The sequence below is a fragment of the Acinonyx jubatus genome, chromosome B4 (assembly GCF_027475565.1).
Source record: "Acinonyx jubatus isolate Ajub_Pintada_27869175 chromosome B4, VMU_Ajub_asm_v1.0, whole genome shotgun sequence".
Classification (NCBI taxonomy): Eukaryota; Metazoa; Chordata; class Mammalia; order Carnivora; family Felidae; genus Acinonyx; species Acinonyx jubatus.
This window is the reverse complement of record NC_069387.1, coordinates 127,463,230-127,481,376: the sequence shown is the minus strand read 5'-3', so window position 1 is coordinate 127,481,376 and position 18,147 is coordinate 127,463,230. Positions and strand designations below refer to the sequence as shown.

General features: G+C 52.5%; 1 protein-coding gene across 5 annotated transcripts; it reads right to left on the bottom strand.

Moving 5' to 3' along the window:
* Window positions 1–2,477: 2,477 nt before the first annotated feature.
* On the bottom strand, window positions 2,478–14,476 carry APOL6 (apolipoprotein L6). 5 transcript variants are annotated; one of them, XM_027070884.2, is made up of 5 exons: window positions 13,841–14,326; window positions 8,778–8,864; window positions 6,801–6,927; window positions 4,166–5,000; window positions 2,479–3,336 (listed from the first exon to the last, which is right to left on the bottom strand). In XM_027070884.2, the coding sequence occupies exons 1-5, from the start codon at window positions 13,887–13,889 to the stop codon at window positions 3,181–3,183; spliced, it is 1,254 nt and encodes a 417-aa protein (XP_026926685.2). In that variant the 5' UTR covers window positions 13,890–14,326; the 3' UTR covers window positions 2,479–3,180. The 5 variants fall into 5 exon arrangements, with proteins under 5 accessions (XP_026926686.1, XP_026926685.2, XP_014934668.1 ...); XM_015079179.3 differs by lacking the exon at window positions 13,841–14,326 and adding an exon at window positions 14,342–14,476 and having other exon boundaries at window positions 2,481–3,336; XM_027070885.2 differs by lacking the exon at window positions 6,801–6,927 and having other exon boundaries at window positions 2,478–3,336; window positions 13,841–14,327.
* Between the last annotated feature and the right edge of the window lie 3,671 nt (window positions 14,477–18,147).

Below are 18,147 nucleotides of genomic sequence, written 5' to 3'. Positions count from 1 at the left end.
AAGGCACTGCCGGGAGGAGAGAGAAGGGTCGCTGGGGCTCCAAGTCAGGGAGTGGGGTGCAGAGACAGGTGCAGCGAAGAGTCTGTCTGGGAGCCCCTACCCTCTGGGAGGAGAGGCTGAGGCTGAGGGGTGGATGGGGAGGGAAGGACGGCCTCTCCGCCCCCCACCCTCCACCTCCCACCTCCCAGTGTTGGCTCAACAGCCTTCATAAGGACTGGACTTTCTGCCAAGGACATTTCCTCCGAGACCACAAATCCACGCCCAAATGGAGCCCTGGATTTCATTTGGGTTACACGTGGGTCGTGGCTGAGGCCCCCAAATCCAGGAATGGAACCCGGCGGGTAAGTGTCGGAGGTGGGTCTCCGACCTCCATGCTAACTCACTCTTTCACGTCTTCTTCCAGACATTCCACAGAAGAAACAAAACCCCAGGCTTAGTGACTACCTATTCTGTGCCTGGTATCATTACTGATAGCGTTTATTTGGAACTTTAAGGACACATACACTAAGCCAACAGTATTAAATGTGGAGAAAGCTGTCTATTTACTGATTGTTGACACACAATGAGCAACCTTTGTGGAATCTCTAGAAGTAAGAAAGAGAGTTTTATTCGAGCCCAAGTGAGGACAGCTGCCGGGGAAACACGCTCGTCACAGGGAAGAAAGTGCTCCGGAGAATGAACAGTTTTTACAGGGTTCTATAGTTTCTTATGTCTTGTAAAAGTTCAAAAGATTATGGATTTGCATTCAGGCAGGAATCACAAGTTTTATCAGAGAGGAATGCAGGGAGGCACCTGGGTGGCCCGGCTCAGTGGGTTGAGTGTCTGACTCTTGATTTCGGCTCAGGTCATGATCCCAGGGTTGTGGACGGAGCCCCAGGTCTGGCTTTGTGCCGAGCACAGAGCCTGCTTCAGATTCTCTCTCCCTTGCCCTCTGCCCTTCAGCTCTCCACTCCCCACCCCGACCCCCCACTGGTGCCCTCTCTCTAAAATTTAAAAAAAAAAAAAAGAAAGAAAATTTTTAAAAAAGAGAGAAAGGAGCACTGACTGATATCTCAAGGATGAGATGGTTTTCCTTCAGGGGCTCATTCACAGAGCAGGTCATCGCTATGCTCACCAAGAACTTAAAACAAGGACACGAGGACAACAGAAGCAGGTAGCACAGTGGCCCAGGCATGGGATGGCAACCGTTTCGCTGCTTGGACGGTGAGAGGTGTAAACAACCAGACGACGGGCAGGCTGTGGTCTGAAATGGCGACGGTGGCTCTTTCCCCTCCACTCTTTTAAGTCTTTCCTCAACTTCCCATGATCTATTTCCCTACCGTGATGCGGGGCTGGGGGGCGTCTCCTCCTTTCCCTTCATACTGTCCTTCTTTTCACCCCCATTCAGGGACACAATTTCGAGAAAAAAAATCTCAACAATAACGCAACAAGTTTTTGGCACACAGATGTTCACTTTACCACTATGTATACGTTTTAAAAATCGCCATTAGTCCAAATGTCCCTGAAAGAGGAGGGCAGCTACCGGACCCCTTGCTACTTTCCTTCTTCCGGCTCTTTTCAGTAACCACACTGTTTTACCATAAACTCTTACCAGTAACCAGCCGGGGCAAAGGCACGGGACCCAGTCCTGACCAATCAGAGTGGTCCCTGCACCTTTGCTCCGCCCCTTTCCCCTTGGACGCCCCCAACTGGAAGGAAGGGGGCCACTGGGGGGTTTGGGGGTGCCGGGAGGGGTGGGCCCTCTTCCCTCAACCTGGTGGAAGCCTGGCTAACAAACGGGAGCCTGATGATGGGCGTTGAGGAGGGGACCTGTTGGGAGGAGCCCTGGGTGTTGTATGGAAACCAATGTGACAATAAATTTCATATTAAAAAAAAAAAGAAATGGGAACCTGATGACATCATTTTTACCCTCTGGATCCAGACACACCTGAAGTCCACTGTACCCCTAAGCTTTTTAAGTACATGAGTCAATAAACTCCCGTTTTTTGGGTAGGCCAGTTTGCATTGGTTTTGGCCACTTGAAACAGAAAGTGATGACTAACGTGTCTAATTTAAAAGACTACATATGGGGCGCCTGAGTGGCTCGGTCGGTTAAGCGTCCGACTTCGGCTCAGGTCATGATCTCACGGTTTGTGAGTTCGAGCCCCACGTCGGGCTCTGTGTTGACAGCTCAGAGCCTGGAGCCTGTTTCAGATTCTGTGTCTCCCTCTCTCTCTGCCCCTCCCCTGTTCATGCTCTGTCTCTCTCTGTCTCAAAAATAAATAAACGTTAAAAAAAATAAAAAAATAATATAATAAAAGACTACATATAATCAAGAGAATATTGTGCAACACACGAAAAAGTCTATAAAAACCAAGTGAGAACAGCAAAATGGAAAGTGCTAGATCTGTAGGCAAATGAAGGACTTGAGAATGAGAGCAAGACCACTCAGTGGGCTGCAGAAAAAAAAAAATCTATTATGTAAAGGCAGCCTGGAGGAAGCCCCGCCCCCCCGCCCGCACGCAGTCTAATGACCCCTACACCTTAACACCCAAAGCAAGTAACCACGGGAAGGAAATTCCACACCCGGCTGCCAACAGTGGTCACCCTTGGTTGATGCATTGTTTCCAACGCCTGGTTTTTACTTTCCTGAACTTTAAAAAAAGTTGTACCTCATGTCCATGCACTGCTTTCAAAATAGCAGCGAAAACATAAAAAAGAAGAAAAGAAGAGACAGGTGAATGGGGAAGCCTGGAGAGGTCCTAAGTTGCGCAGAGCACTTGGAGAGAAAGGGAGGGCTCCTGATGGAATCTGGTCCGGCGGTGACATCCCTGTGTGTGCAAACCCAGGGTTTTACGGCAGGGCAGGGGGAGGAAGAGAGCAGAGCAAGGCAGCCGGTGAGCGCAAGGTGAGCCCAAGGTGACCTTCACCTGAGGGACCTTCCTTGTCTCATGGTCCCTGCTTAGCAGAGAGCCTGTGTGCACATGAGTGAACGGGGTGCTGACAAAGCAGTGGGAATGAGGTGGCTCCCCAGGGAAGAGTGGGGGACAATGAAGAAGCCGGGTGGCAAAGGAGAAGCAGGACAGATGGCTCTGGCCACCCTCACCAGCTGACAGCACCCTCGGGACCCAGGTGGACCTTCTGGTTGCTCAGTTTCCGGGCATCCCTTCTGCCAACCAGCCCGCCTCCGCCCTGCCCCTTTTAATTCTGCTCAGAGGCCCGGCGGCGGCTCAGCCTGCCCTCATCCTCTTGTGTCCCCTGGGGTCCTGCTTCCCCACGCCTGGCTGGGGGCTGGGGCAGAGACCCCGTGGCTCCTCCCGAAGATGAGCTCCTGGGTCTTTCCTCTTGGAAGAGTTTCTGTAAAGAAAGGAAAACAGCAGTCACAGGAAAGCTACAGAGGGCTCCGGCTCAGCCTGGCGGGCGGCTCCGGGGGCTTCTGCGGTCAGGCTTCCTGGCTGTGTATCCTGACTCTGTCACCACCCAGCTGAGAACCTGGCGAGCCTCAGAAGCTCCCCGTCTTAGCCAGCTGGGGCTGTCCTAGCAGAACACCACAGGCCGGCGCCTTGGATAACAGGAATGTATTTTCTCCTTGTTCTGGAGGCTCCGGCCCATTGGGTTCCTGGTGAGATGTCCCTCCGGGCTTGCTGATGGCTCCCACAGCCTTTCCTCTGTGCGGGCGCAGGCAGAGAGAGAGAGAGCCCTCTTGTGTTCCTTCCTCCGCTTAGCACACAGTCGTATAGAATCACCCCTTCCTGAGACCTGAATCAGCCCCAATCACTTCCCAAAGGCCCTCTTTGGGACCTCTACCGAGTCGCATTGGGATCAATCATGAATGTTCAGGGGACACATGCCAGTCCACAACACTCTGTGTGGCTCAGTGCCCTCTTCTGTTCAACCGGAAAGACCCTCTTAGAGCACTGAGAAAGAAATAGAAGGCATGACCAGGGCTGTCCAGGACAGGTGCCATTATCATCAAGATGCCCCCGACGTCATTTGGACCTTCGGGGCCACCGTCTGCCCCACGTCCTCAGGAACATCCAAGCAAACTACACACATACACACACACGCGCGCGCGCGCCCCGGCTCCTTCAACACCTTTCCCATAAGCCTTGGTGCCCATAAGTCCCAGTTCAAACTTCCCGCCTCCCTCCCCCAGCTCCACCCAAGAGGGAGATGTCAGCCTCACCCTCCGCTTCAGGCTCTCATAGAGCTGGGTGAGTTCTGTCAGCGTCCTTTCCAGCTCCCAGGTCTGGGCCCTCAGCTCTTCCGCAGACTTCGTCCTTGCTCCTTCCTTCAGTCGCTTCCAGTCCTTCAGGAGGGCGGTCAAGTCCTGGCCGAGGGATAAGCCCGCCATCGCACTCCCCAGCAAGCGAATGTTTGTCGTCATCAGCAGCGTCGTGCCTTTAAAGGCCCTTTGCACCTGCCTGCTCCTTCGGGCCGAGACTCGGCCAGTGGTCAGGAGACGCTTAGCAGCAGTGGCCAGACGTGGGTGGGCTCTAGCTATCTGAAGGGCGCGGATGTCCTTCTTAATATCCTTGATGGCACTTCCATAATCATAAGCCATCTTTCCAACAGCCATGAGGTAAGACGCCTTCTGCCCCCCGGGCTCCCCGACCTCGTGGCCACGGGTGGGCACTAGGCTGCTGACCTGAGCTCGGGCTTCTTGATTTCGAAAGTGTCCCAAAATGTTGATCAAGATGCTGGTGACCCCAGCTGCTGTCCCCAGACCTTTACCAGCAGCGGAGAACATCAGACTTCCTCCTGCTGTTGCTGGAGCAAGGACTAGAGCCAGGATGCTCATGGCTCCTGAGACCACCGCCATGGAGTTGGCCGCCATGTTGGTTTTGGTGAGTGTTCTGTGGGTTGTGTTGATGTGGTCTGCAAGGGCGTGGAGCTTTCTGATGCCTGCTTCCAGCTCCTCCTTCACGATGGGGAACTCTTCCAAAAATGTTATCTCTTCAGGTGACAGACCCTCCTCTCCTTGCTGCACACCTTCACACGGAAGAATGTCATCCTGGTCCCTGTGGATGAGTGAAATAAAGATTTGGCTTCAGTCTCCCAGGTGGCAAAGTCACACTCTTAGGCCCATTGCGTTTTCTGGATGCTCTCGCCACTCCTGACTCTGAGTCCTTCCTGCCTCTCCCTGACACCTCTGTTACCTCTGACCCAACTGTGGAGAGTCCCAGAACGCTGTTGGGAGCTGCTCCTTCCGTAAAGAGAAGAAACACGTAAGAGGGGCTTCTGGAGGGACAAATGTCCTGAGGGACATTTTCAGCCTTGTTCAGAGACACTGTCACCCAGGAAAGGGCAGTGGGGGAATGGTAAGATCTGAGTCAAGATGAGCAACATGGGACTAACGGAGGGACCGGTGTGGGAAACGCAGGAGAAAGAGAAGACCAGGTTGAGGGTCCCGTATACACAGAGGCGAGTCAGAGGAAGGAGGCGCCATATTGTACAACGCAGCCTACACGTCCGTGACCTTGAGTTTGGCTGCCGTGGTGACCTTTGCTTCCACCAGGAGTTGGACACCAAGAGGACTGAGGTGAGTTATCACCAACGTTCTGGAGGTTCTCCTCGGCACGTGGCCAGCTTCACTTGGCCACTCAAACAGACGGGATTGGTCCTTCGTGGAAGACGTCAGGGACAAAGGGACCCAGGCTTCTCCTCCCCAGTATCTCACGGTACAAAGTATCACCCCAGCGGAGTCTGACCTTACGGGAGAGCGGTATCGGGCAAGAGCAAACGGACTCCAAGAGCCATCGCTCCACCAGGGAGGGCGTAGGAGGCCTGGTGACGACACAGGTTCCCTGGCCCAGAGGAGGCAATCAGACCTGGAAGGAACCCCAGCCAAGACCCAAGCTGCCTCCTTTACTTTTCAGCAGAGGCAACAGAAGCCCAGAGAGGGAAGGGGGACTTGCCCTGAGGAGCGCATGAGGTGGGGGCGGAGCTCCGAGAACCTTCTATCCTGCCGGTTGTTTCTTTCTCCTCTGTCAGCTGACGTCAGGAACTCCTCACTGAAGTATATATGCTTATACTGTTGAATCTCTCTCTCTTCACACACACACACACACACACACCAATTTCTTAATGGGAAAGGTTAAAAACTAAATAGACTCCCAGGAAACCCCTTAGCGCTAATAAACTAGAAAATTTAGGCCCAGTGATCAGTTAACCAGCAGCCATAAATCAGGTCACGGAGCAGAAGGTTGTGGGGCGGAGGGTGCTGGCCGTGGAAAAGGGGAGGGATGCAGGCAAGGAGGCGGGCACTGCCAAGGAACCTTAAGCTTTACGGATCCCACAACGCAGCCCTGCCTGCTCGCTGTGTTTCCTCAAGTGAATAGAGACAAAGAGGAGAAAGGGCGAGCAGGGGCAGAGTTGACACCCCCACTCTGTGCTCACTACAAAGTCACGAGACGGCGGTGCCCACTGACGGGTGTAGACTTGCGGTCCCACTGGAGGAGGCACCACACAGTGTAGATGCCCTAACTCACTCAGCGGACATATGCTGATTTTCTACCTTGGGCTGCAAGCTGCTGGGGGCTTCTGCCGATGAACGGATAATTGGGCCCGAGTTCATCAATGCAGGGCCACGAAGGGGCTTTTTTGGTGATGTGTGAGCCTTCACGAGCCTGCCCTCTGAGAGGGGGGCAGTTTCTGCCCTTTGAGGCCTATCGCCCAGGGTCATGCACCTGACGGGATCTCGCTTCTTCTGTCCAAAATATTTAGCATAGTCCCTTTTTTCTCCTCGTCACGTATCAAGAGGATGCCCGGGACGTTTCGGCAGAAGCAGCCTTCCCCGGGGACAAAGCTCTCCCAGTTACCTCTGCAAACCAATGCCAGCCTCGAAGCCTTTCCCCGCCTGGTCATCCACCAGCTCCTGGGCCACCAAAGCCGTGCTCGTTCTGCCCATGGGAGAATGAGAGGTGTCCTCACCAGTCAGACAGCCTTCTGGTTGGGCACATGGAAAGCAAGGTTACTGCCGGTGCCCTGATCCTTGTGAAGTTCAAGGTTTGTGGAGGGATTTTAGACTACATAAAATCGAAATAATGAAAAACTCACAACGTACTAAATATTTGCAAACTATTGTTTGTACATTTTATATCAAGGGGCAGCTTATATACAGGAAGTAGACAAAGTAAAGTCCTCAGCTCAGTAAACGTTCACTTATATACGCTCCCGAGGAATCACCACCCAGATCAAGATACAGGACAGTGGTTTCTGACTTCTATAACCATGGGTCAGTTTGCCTACTCTTGAATTTCACATGAATGGACTAACTTCTTTAGCTTCCTTCACTCAATATGATGTGTATGAAATGCGCTCATGTGGTGGGTATCACTGATTTTAAAAATGATGGCTGTGGGGCACCTGGGTGGCTCAGTCGGCTAAGCGTCTGACTTCGACTCATGTCATGATCTCACGGTTTGTGAGTTCAAGCCCTGCATCCGGCAGTGTGCTGACAACTCAGAGCCTGGAGCCTGCTTCAGATTCTATGCCTCCCTCTCTCTCTCCCCTTCCTCTACTCGCATCCTCTCTCTCTCTCTCTCTCTCAAAAATAAACATAAAAAAATTTTTTAAATGATTGCTATGGAGTATTTCATTGTATAAATACACTGCAATTTATTGATCTATTCTTCCACTGATTGGTATGTTTGGATTGTTTCCAGCCATTGGCTGTTGTGACCGAATTGATTATAACGATGAAAAGATCATTTCACAAGAGAACAATTTATAAGGCCCTTTTTACAAGTTAGATTCCAACGGACATATTGATACTATATTAGTATTATGAGAACTGTAAAAGGTCCTGCCTGAGCATACAGCTGGGATCTAAAATCCACCCCAGAATCGACTTGCCAAGGTGTGAGCCCTTGGGGGCCAGGGATGGGGGGAGGTGCTGTGTCTATCGGGAGAAAGGAGCACTTTGATTGCTTGCTTGCTTGCTTGCTTGCTTGATTGCATGAAGTTTCTCTCCATTTGTGGAGCCAGGCGTCCTCAGAGCTATATCTACACTTGTTAAGTGGGTGAGCTTTTTCTCATAAGCCCCAGGACACTGTATGAGCCAGTAGTGGTCCTCATCTCACTTATATGTTAAAAATGATCCCTCAGGCTGCAAAATAGACTCTAGACTTGCAAAAGAGGAAGCAAGGAGGCCAGTTAGAAGCTGTTGCAATAGTCAGAGTGAGAGGGGACAGCTGCAGGGGACCAGGTTGATAGAAGTGATGGCAAGGATTATATTTGTAAGAAGCCACAGGATTCATCAGGGGATGTGGGATGTGGGAGAACAGAGTCCCGGATGACTTCAGGGTGAGTCAGGTCTGGGGCCCGAAGGACTGTTGCAGTGAACGTTTCAGACTCACTCTGGGGGTGGGTTAAGTCTGAGGTGCCCGTGAGACATCCAAGCGATGCTTGAGTAGGCAGTGGATGTATGATTCCTGTTCCGGCTGGGGGATGAAATGTGGGAACCATCTGTGTAGAAAGCGCTCGAAGCCATGAAATGGCATAAGAGCCTTAGGGAGAGAGTACCAGCAGAGGCCAGGGATGGTCCCAGGCCGAACCCCAGAGTACCCCATCAGTTAGACCCGGGAAGAAGACAAGAAAGCAGCAAGAAAAGGAGAAGCAGCAGCAGGTGAAGCACAAGGAGAGCAAGGACTTTGGTATTTTGGGAGCCACGTCTTTGTGTATCCTTGTGCTTTTCAGTGTTCTGGATCACTCCGTTTTTCGTCTTTCTCTTACAAAGACATCACTGGATTCTGTTCTCCCTCTAAGGAAAATGGCTGGGATGGAGAAAAGCTTACCTTGGCAGATGTGAGGGGCCTCCATTGTGGTGAAGGTCCAAGCGGTGTCTCTGCTCTTCTCTATACTCAGAAGGGCAGGGCGTCCGGCTGGGAAGAGACATGGTTTTAACCCTCCAGAAGAGGAAACTCACCTATAGTTAGTATAGAGACAGTAGGGCAGAGTGGGTGGGAAGTCCCCCTCTGTCACTTACCAGTTCTGTGATTTCAAGAAAATTAACTCATTGCTCTGTTTTCTTTTCGTTATCTGTGAAATAGCTAGGACAATGCCAACCCCAATAAACAGTGAGGAGCAGTAATTTTTCGTGATTAAAATGATGTAATCACAAACAGGATAAAAACCCTCTCTCAAGATGAGAACACCCTTATATTGGCTTAGAAAGCAAAGCCCAGCTATATACACTGTTTACAAGAGATCTGTCTGAAACATAGCGAGCCAGAAAAAGTTAAAATGGACAGTCAGAGCAGGCCCAGGAGGTGGCTGTATCTATAAAGGGGCGGGGGGGGGGGCACAAGGGATCCATGTCACGGACGTGTTCTGTATCTCACTTGTGGTGTTGACCACACAAATCCACACGTGTGAAAAAAATTGCATAGAACTAAATACGCACACAAACAAGTGGGGGTAAAGCTGGGGGGCTCTGATTAAGTTCGGCGGTTCATGTCAACCACCATATCAACCATCGCTGATTGCCCACGGGAATGCCAAGACGCTTTGAAAGACCTCTGGGAAATTCTCACAAAGCTCAACATACTCTGATCATACGATCCAGCAATCACGCTCCTGGATATTTCCCCAGAGGAGTTGAAGACTTAGGTCCACACAAAGACATGCACACGGATATTTATAGCAACTTCATTCATAATTGCCAAAGCTGGGAGACCACCAAGATGCCCTTCGGTAGTGAATAAACGAAGTGTGGTCCCGTCAGATAAAGGCGTATTATTCAGCACTAAAAGAAACGAGCTATCGAGCCATGAAAAGACATAGGGGAGCCTTAAATGCATGTTACTAAGCAGAAGGAGCCAGTCTGAAAAGGCTACATTCTGTGTGATTCCCACCATATGACTTGACATTCTGGAAAAAGGCGTAACTCTGGAGACTGTAAAAAGATCAGTGGTTGCCAGGGGCTGGGGAGAGGGAGAAATGAATGGGTGCAGCACAGAGGATTTTTAGGTCAGGGAGACTATTCTGTCAGATACTATAGCGGTAGACACGTGTCATTATCCATTTGCCCAAACCCGTAAAATGTACGCCAAGAGTGAACCCCGATGCCAACTATGGACTCTGGGTGATAACGATGTGTCAGCGTAGGCTCACCATCTGCAAGGAGTGGACCACTCTGGTCTGGGATGTTAATAGTGGGGGAGGCTCTGCGTGTGTGGGGAGCCAGGGGGCATAAGGGGAATCTCTTTAGGCTCCCCTCCATTTTGCTGTGAATTTAAAACTGCTCTAAAAAAAAAAAAAAAAAAAAAAGTCTATTAAAAAAAAAGAAAAGAGCCGGGCATAGCATGCAGATACAAATAGGAAGCATCGGAATATTATTTGTAACATAAAAAAATTAAAGGAAAGAAAGAAAAGGAAAAAGGAAAATCAAAAACCACCCCAAATGGATCAGCTGAGTAAACTAGGGCTTATCTACTGATGAAACGGTATGTAGTCATTAAACCAAATGAGGCAAATCCATGTGAACAGAGGGAAGGATCTCCAGCATACACTGGTAAATACAAAGGCAGGGTGTGGAACACTGTATACTACACTTGAACTTGTGTAGGAGAAAGACACGTGTGTTTGTAGAGACAAGAAGCCAGTAACATTGATTGGATTGGAGGTCAGGGATGAGAGAGGGAAGCTTGCTTTTTTTTTTGTTTTGAATGCTTATTTATGTTAGAGAGAGAGAGAGGGAGAGAGCCCACGATCAAGGGAGGGGCAGAGAGAGAAGGAGACAGAGAATCAGAAGCAGGCTCCACGCTGTCAGCACAGACTCGAGCCCAGGAACCGTGAGATCACGACCTGAGCTGAAGTCAGACGCTCAACCCACTGAGCCACCCAGGCGCCCCGGGAAGCTCGCTTTTCACGCTACGCCCTTTTATACTTTCCATAGCGATCATTTTTGCCATACACCTGCCTGTGATAACCTTAATTTGTTTTTCAAGACTGTCCCCTGTAGCAGGTTGAAGAGCTGTGCCCCTCAAATTCATGTCTATCTGGAACCTCCGATATGACCTTATTTGACAGCTGTGTCTCTGCAGATGTAATCAGTTAAAGGATCTGGAGACGAATTCATCCTAGATGGGGGCGGGGTGGGGGGGGGAGCTAAATCCAATGACTGTCATCCTTCCGAGAAGAGGAGAGGACACAGAAGAGGTGGCGTGGTGACAGAAGCAGAGATGGGAGTCAAGCTGTTGCCAGGCAAGGATTGCCCGAGTCACCAGAGGCTGCAGGAGGTGAGCAAGGGGTTGATTCTTCCCCGGGAGCCTACAGGGGGAGCTTGGCCTTGCTGACGCCTTGATTTCAGAGTCCAGCCTCCAGGGTTACAAGAGAATACATTTCCGTTGTTTCAGGCCACCCAGTCTGTGGCAGCCTTAGGAAAGGGACACGTCCTTTCATTTCTCCCGCTATATTTGGTACTTGGCCCCAGAGCTATGTCAGAAATGATATCTTCAAGATACGCCTTCTCTTTCATGGTCATCTTTCTCTCCCCTCTTTTCTCTCTCCTTTTTTTTTTTTTTAAGTTTATTTGTTTCTTTTGAGAGAGGGAGCACGAGCAGGGGAAGGGCAGAGACAGAGGGAGAGAGGAAGAATCCCAAGCAGGTTCTGCGCTGTCAGCATGGAGCCTGATGCGGGGTTCGAACTCCCAAACCTCAAGATCATGACCCGAGGTGAAACCAAGAGTTAGATGCTTAACCGACCGAGCCGCCCAGGTGCCCCTCTCTTCCCTCCTTTCTGCTTCTGAAAGAACTTAGAAACAAAAGTCCTCCCATACATAGTTTGAAGGCACAAACATTCTTGTAATCGTTTTCCCCCTAATTATTTAAATAAGTACAGATTTACTGTAGAAAATTTAGGGATAAAGAATAAAATTCTTCTGTATTCTCAGCACACAGAAATGACCACTGTGGACATTTTATTTTATTTAAAAAAATTTTTTTTAATGTTTATTCATCTTTGAGAGAGAGAGACAGACAGACAGAGCATGAGCAGGGGAGGAGCAGAGAGAGAGGGAGACACAGAATCTGAAGCAGGTTCCAAGCCCTGAGCTGTCAGCTCAGAGCCCAATGCGGGCTCAAACCCACAAACTGTGAGATCATGACCTGAGCCAAAGTCAGACGCTTAACTGACTGAGCCACCCAGGTGCCCCTGGACATTTTATTTTATAAGTAAAACAAGGGGCACCTGGGTGGCTCAGTCTGTTGAGTGTCCAACTCTTGATTTTGGCTCAGGTCATGATCCCAGGGTTGTGGGATCGAGCCCCGAGTTGGGCTCTGTGCTGAGCACCGACCCTGCTTAAGATTCTCTCTCTCTCTCAGGCCCTCTGCTCCTCTTCCCTGCTCACTCTCTCTCTCTCTCTCAAATAAAAAAGAAAATAAGCAAACCAAAATTTAGACTCATGACGTTCATACAGTTTTGTGTGAATTTTTGTCACTTAACATTGCATTACGGTGGCTCCCTGTATTAGCAAATAATTTCCAACAAGCTGTTTAAAGTCTGTGTGACATTCCATCAGACGGATGTGTCATTGTGCATCTGATAAGTCCCCTACTGTTGAATCTGTGGGTTGTCTTCAGTTTGAGCTTTGGTTTTGTTTTCATAAATAATTTTTTGCTTTATGAATAATTTTTGATCCTTACCTAAATGTTGGTCCACCCATTTGGTTATTTCTTTGGGATAGTCCTGGAGGTAGAGTTAATGCATCAAAGATAAAGAGTTTCTCCTTGGGGCGCCTGGGTGGCTCAGTCCCTGAAGTGTCCAACTCTTGGATTTGACTCAGGTCATGGTCTCAGGGCTCCCGGCTTCAAGCCCCGAGTCAGGCATCGCCCTGACAGCTTGGGGCCTGCTTGGGATCCTCTCCCCCCTTCTCTCTCTCTTCCCCTCCCCGGCTTATGCTCTCTCTCTCAAGATAAAGAAATAAACTTTAAAAAAATAATTTTAAAAATAAATAAAACACATGTTTTCTCCTCTCTGACTTACAAAGCTAGATTCTGGAAGTTTGTCTCCAGGGCACCATGGCCTAGAACATGAAGCACATTTTCGTGCTTATTTGTGCCAGACCTGCATTTCCCTACTTGATACACCTCTCAGTGATTCTGTGACATGGAGGCTAATATTATCCCGATTTTCCACATGAGGAAACTGAGGCACAGAGAGACCAATGCCATACATTTGGTAAATAGGAGAGGGCAGTGTGATCCCAGCCGGGCCTGCAGTACGGGCCTGGAGCCATGGATCTCAGTCAAGGGTGAGTTTTCTCCCCAGGGGTTGTTGGCAATGTCTGGAGACATTGTTTTAACTGTCACAACTCTGGGGGAGGCTGGCTGGAGGCCAGCGAGGTCGCTAAACAGCCTGCAATGCACAGGCCAGGCCCACAGTTAGGAATGACATAGTCTGAGATGTCAGTGGGGCTGAGGTTGAGAAACTCCCGTCTGGGGCCCCACCCTCTGCCAGCGCCCTGTCGCCATTTTCCGTGAGTCCTATGGGATGAAGGGTGAAGGCGACACAGGGAGCTCTTTGGTCCCATCAGATCCCACCCCCTGCCCCTACGGACATCCCCTCGATGGGTGTGAGAGGGTGGTCACATCGAGAGAGGAACGGGTTGCTAAGAACGTTCCAGAACTTATTTCCATTTGCGAGCTTGTATCGCCGATGGTCTTTCTTCGCCTGCCTGGGGAGCCTTTAGCTCCATCCTGTTCTCCAGTGGCCCCTTCCCCGCAAACCAACTCCCCCCGACACCCAGGCTAAGGAAAAGGCAGCTCACTCTGAACACACAGCTTTGAGATACTCCTCTTAATCTTCCTCACCATCTCCCCTCCCCCCTTCCCCGAGCCTCCCCCCGCAATAAACCTACAATCCAGGGAACGAACGCTGCAGGTTCTCTTTGCAGATTGGAGACACATCCCTCAGCGTCTTTTTTTTCTCCAAGGATGACATCCTCTCGAGGGAAACGCCTGTCGCCGGTGAGGCCCCCTAGGCTCTGGGGGCCGGGACCTCTCGTCTAGGGCCGTGGGGTCCCCAGCCAGCGGAGGGGAGATGCAACTTGGTCAGTCCCGTCACCCTCTTAATCCCGTTTTCGTTGAAACCTTCAAACAGCCCAGAAGGAGAGATCCCTACCCTGATTTACCATGAAAGACGGTGAACTTCAGATCTTTCCGGTGGTCAGGTATCTGGCCGGACGGGGATTTGGACCCTGGTGGCCCTGGCTCTTTAGGAGCTCTTTTTCCTAAACCAAGTGCCTGCAGCCCATCGCTGGGGCACATTGCCCTTCAGGGCGGTGAGCAGTGCTGCGGTCTCACCGTGGGCTGGGGTGCCCAGGGAGAGGAGTTGCCCCCCTCCCCCGCTCCGTCCTCACCTCTGCGGGGCCTCTGGTCCGGCCGGGGGGCTACAGGAAGACAGCACGAAGTGCAGGGTCTCCAGCGGGTTCTGCTGACCAAGGGGAAGCCCGAGCCTCTGCTGGCCAACTCTGAGCGATCGGAAAAACCGGGTCCGGGTTCTACAGGCACAGAAATGCCAACGACTGAGGCAATTCTCCTGGGACGACCAGGGCTTGCTGAGAAGCAGCTTGCACTTTCCCCTTCCTTGTTGCTGTCTTCTCTATGTGCAATGAAGCCGAGCCAGGCGGTAGAATGGAGGGCAGAGGCCTGAGCGCCGCCCCCCGCCCCCTCTGTCCTAGCTGTGAAGCGGGCACAACGGGCGTGGCTATGAACACCAGGACCCCGGTCCAGCCGACCACGGGGAGCGGGTTCCTCCTCTGTCCCGGGCCTCGATCCCCCAGCTGTGAAATGGGTATTAAAATAGTTCTTGTGGCACAGAGCTGTCGTGAGGAGCAAGTCACGCGGCGCCCAGCGTGGACGGAGCACGCAGCAAATGCGTCAACGGTGGCTGCCTCGGGTGCTGTCACGTCCCTTTTCCACGCTCCTAGGCGGGTGACACCCAAGCTGCCAAGGTGGATGGGTTCTTACTGCGTTCCCACCCGTCGTTGGCGGACTCTTGCGTTCGTTTTCCTGCAGAAATATTAGCAGCGTGTGGCTAGACGGGGCGGCCAGGGTCTTGAAAAACTTACAAAACTCCAGAAAAAGTGGGAGACTCTGCAACACAGCTGGCCCCGGTGGTTTGGAGATACGGGATTGTGGCCGTGACTCTCCCACTTTGCAGATGAGGAAACTGAGCCCTTAGAAGGGTCACACAGCTGGGAAACAGCAGACCGGCTCTAGACCCCGTGTCTGTGGCCATGGCCTGTATGGCAGTCACGGGCTGAGCTCTGTGTCTCCATGTGTGGGCAGGCTGGCATCAGGGGCCGCGTGGTTCATTTGTGGCGATGTGGCCGGAAGCCCCAGGTCCTCTCGCAGCCTTCCAGAGGCCACACCGGGGGCTGTTGCTGGCAGGCTCTGGGTTGCTGGCACCCTGCCCGTGTCCCCTGGGGCCCTCTGAGCAGGGTGGGACGAGGGGGCACTCTGAACAGACGCTGTCCCTGAGGTAGGGCTGGCCAACCGGGGCAGCGGCCACCTGGCCTCCCTGCTGCTTTCTCTGGCAACAGACCCAGATGCCCAGGCCTCGCCTCGGTCCTGGGAGCCTCAGGGGCCAGGCCGGCCACCGCACTAGGGTGCTGTTTACCACAGCAGCCCTGGTGAAGCAAGAGTCCCAGGAGACACTGGTGGGGGGCGGGCAAGAAAGCCTGTCACGCGCGGGAGACGCTGCTTACGAAAGTTTGTGCCTCCTCCCTGAGAAGGCACGGGGCTGGGGGTGCCTGTGTGTCCCTCGGGGGTCTGACTGGCCTGCACAGAGGCCGCCTGTGTCCCACCGTCCCACTGGGCGGCGGCCGTGGAAGACCACCTCGAGGATCTCTGCTGGCTGGGACGGGGCACCTGGGCTCTGAGGTGTTCTGGTTCCAGCCGCACCTGCATCGCGCCCACACGGCCGGGGAATAGACTCCTACGTCTCTGTGAGGTCCCCACGCCCTGGGCCCGGGTCCCGTGCTGCGTTATAGGCCTTGCTCAGGCCCCGGGGGAGCTGCAGAGGGGGTGGGGGCAGGACTGGATGGGGAGGCCTGGGGGCAGCGGGGGCCGGTGGCCTCGACCCCAAAACACCACAGGCTCTTCTCTGGCTCCTGCTCCTGCCCCAGTCCTCTCTGCCCCCTCTGGCTGCCTCCTGCCCCCAGGGGGCAGGGAGCTTTCCAGCCGCTTCTGCTTCTGCCAGAGTCCGGCCATCCTGGGAAGCTAACCCCTGACTCTTTGCTCTCTCTGCCTGTTTCCCTCCCAATCCTGGGAGGCTTCTCCCTCCTCCATTCTCTGTAGGCACTCCCCCAAGGTCACGTCTGCTGCTCTCTGCCCTGAGGACTTCTTGTCCTTTTCTCCTATTCCCTGAGAGATTGAGAGTGAAGGGGGCCGGGGAGGGGGACGTCACACAGATAAAGGGGGCATTGGGAAATATTTCAAAAACATCCCCTTTGCTCTCGTCAAAGGCTTGGAGAATTTCTGTGTTACTAGACAAACCAGCAGTGTCTCCCTTTTGTAACCTAATTGAAGGCAGTAGGGGTGCCGACCAGTCTGTCAGCCTGACGCTGGAAGTCAGACCCTCCAGGTGGCCCTCCCTCCCCCGGGGGCCTGGCCACAACCACTGGAGCCGAAGAATTAGGGAGCTGACTGCCAAACACTGGGCTGCCCGGACCTGTGGTTTTATTAAGTTTTTTGAACACAAGCGCTGGAGATTGATTCAGGCTAAATTTCACTTAAGAATTTTCTGGAACACCCCCCGAGGCAGTTCCAGCTTCAAAGGTGCAGCAGAACCGCCAGGCCCGGGAAAGGTCCGGAAGCAGGCGGCCCGCAGTGCGTCAGGAGCTTGGCGTGACTCAGGAGGCTGGTTCCATCCCTTAACTCAGTCACCGTCCTTTCTTGTCCCATCAGGATTTGTGATCCTTCGGGAGAATCGGGTTGGCCTCGTGGAGGTCACAGGCGCACCCGTGTTTTGGGGTGCGTCTTAGTCCTTTTGGGGGGTGCCGTAACAAAGTAACCGCAGACTGGAGGGCTTTGAAACCACAGGCATTCATCTGTCACCGTTGTGGAGGCCGGAAGTCTGGGGTCAAGGTGCCAAAACGGGGGGGATTGTGGTGAGGACCCGCTACGTGGCTGCAGCCTGCTGACTTCTCCTTGTGTCCTCACATGTGGAAGGGGCCAGGGAGCCGCGGGGTCTCTTTTAAAAGGGCACTAACCCCGGCGCGTCTGGGTGGCTCAGTCGGTTAAGCCGCCGACTCTGGGTTTCGGCTCAGGTCACGATCTCACGGTTTGTGAGTTCGAGCCCTGCATCGGGCTCCACGCTGACAGCCCGGAGCCTACTTGGGATTCTCTCTCTCTCTCTCTCTCTCTCTCTCTCACTCTCTCTCTCTCTCTTCTTCTCTTTCTGCCCCTCCCGTGTGCTCTCCCCACCCCCCCAAAGTAAATAAACTTAAAAAAAAAATAAAATATGTGCTTTTAAAAAATAAATAAGCAAATAAAAGGGCACTAATCCTGTTTCTGAAGGCCCCGCCCTCATGGCCTCATCACCTCCCCGAGGCCCCACCTCTGAATACCATCACGTGGGGTGCAGGATTCCAATATGGGAATGTGGGGGGACACAGACACTCGGGCTGTAACAGGCTGGTAGGCACGGAGGTGAGGCTTGTTGGTTAGTGGGCTCACTACAACCACAGGGGGTCGAGAGGCAGTCACCCGCAGGAAGGGGACGCTCTTCCTAGAAAAGGCCAAGAAAGGATGCTGGGCAGGCAAAAGCAACAGGTGTTTGGTCCATCCCGTCCTCCGCACTGCTCTCCCCCCACACACCCTCCTTCCGGGTACAGGACTGAAGAATGCCTTCCTTATGAGACGCGATGACCCAGATAAAGCCCTGGCTGTCCCCACTCCTGCCCAGGAGTCGTACCCGAAGTCACCACCGGGGACTACGTCTGCAACCACGGATCCACCCAATGGAGCCACAGGGCTCTGAAGCCAGGGTCTCTGGCCTTCTCTCATTCCATCACAACCCTTGTTGACATTCTCAAATCTATGGCCTCGGTGGTGAATTTAACCACCCTTAGTAGCTAATAAAGGGAACGAGGAGGAGAGGGACGGAAAAAAAAATCCTGAAAAATCATGCTGACACGGCAAGCAGGGAGTGACAATTTTT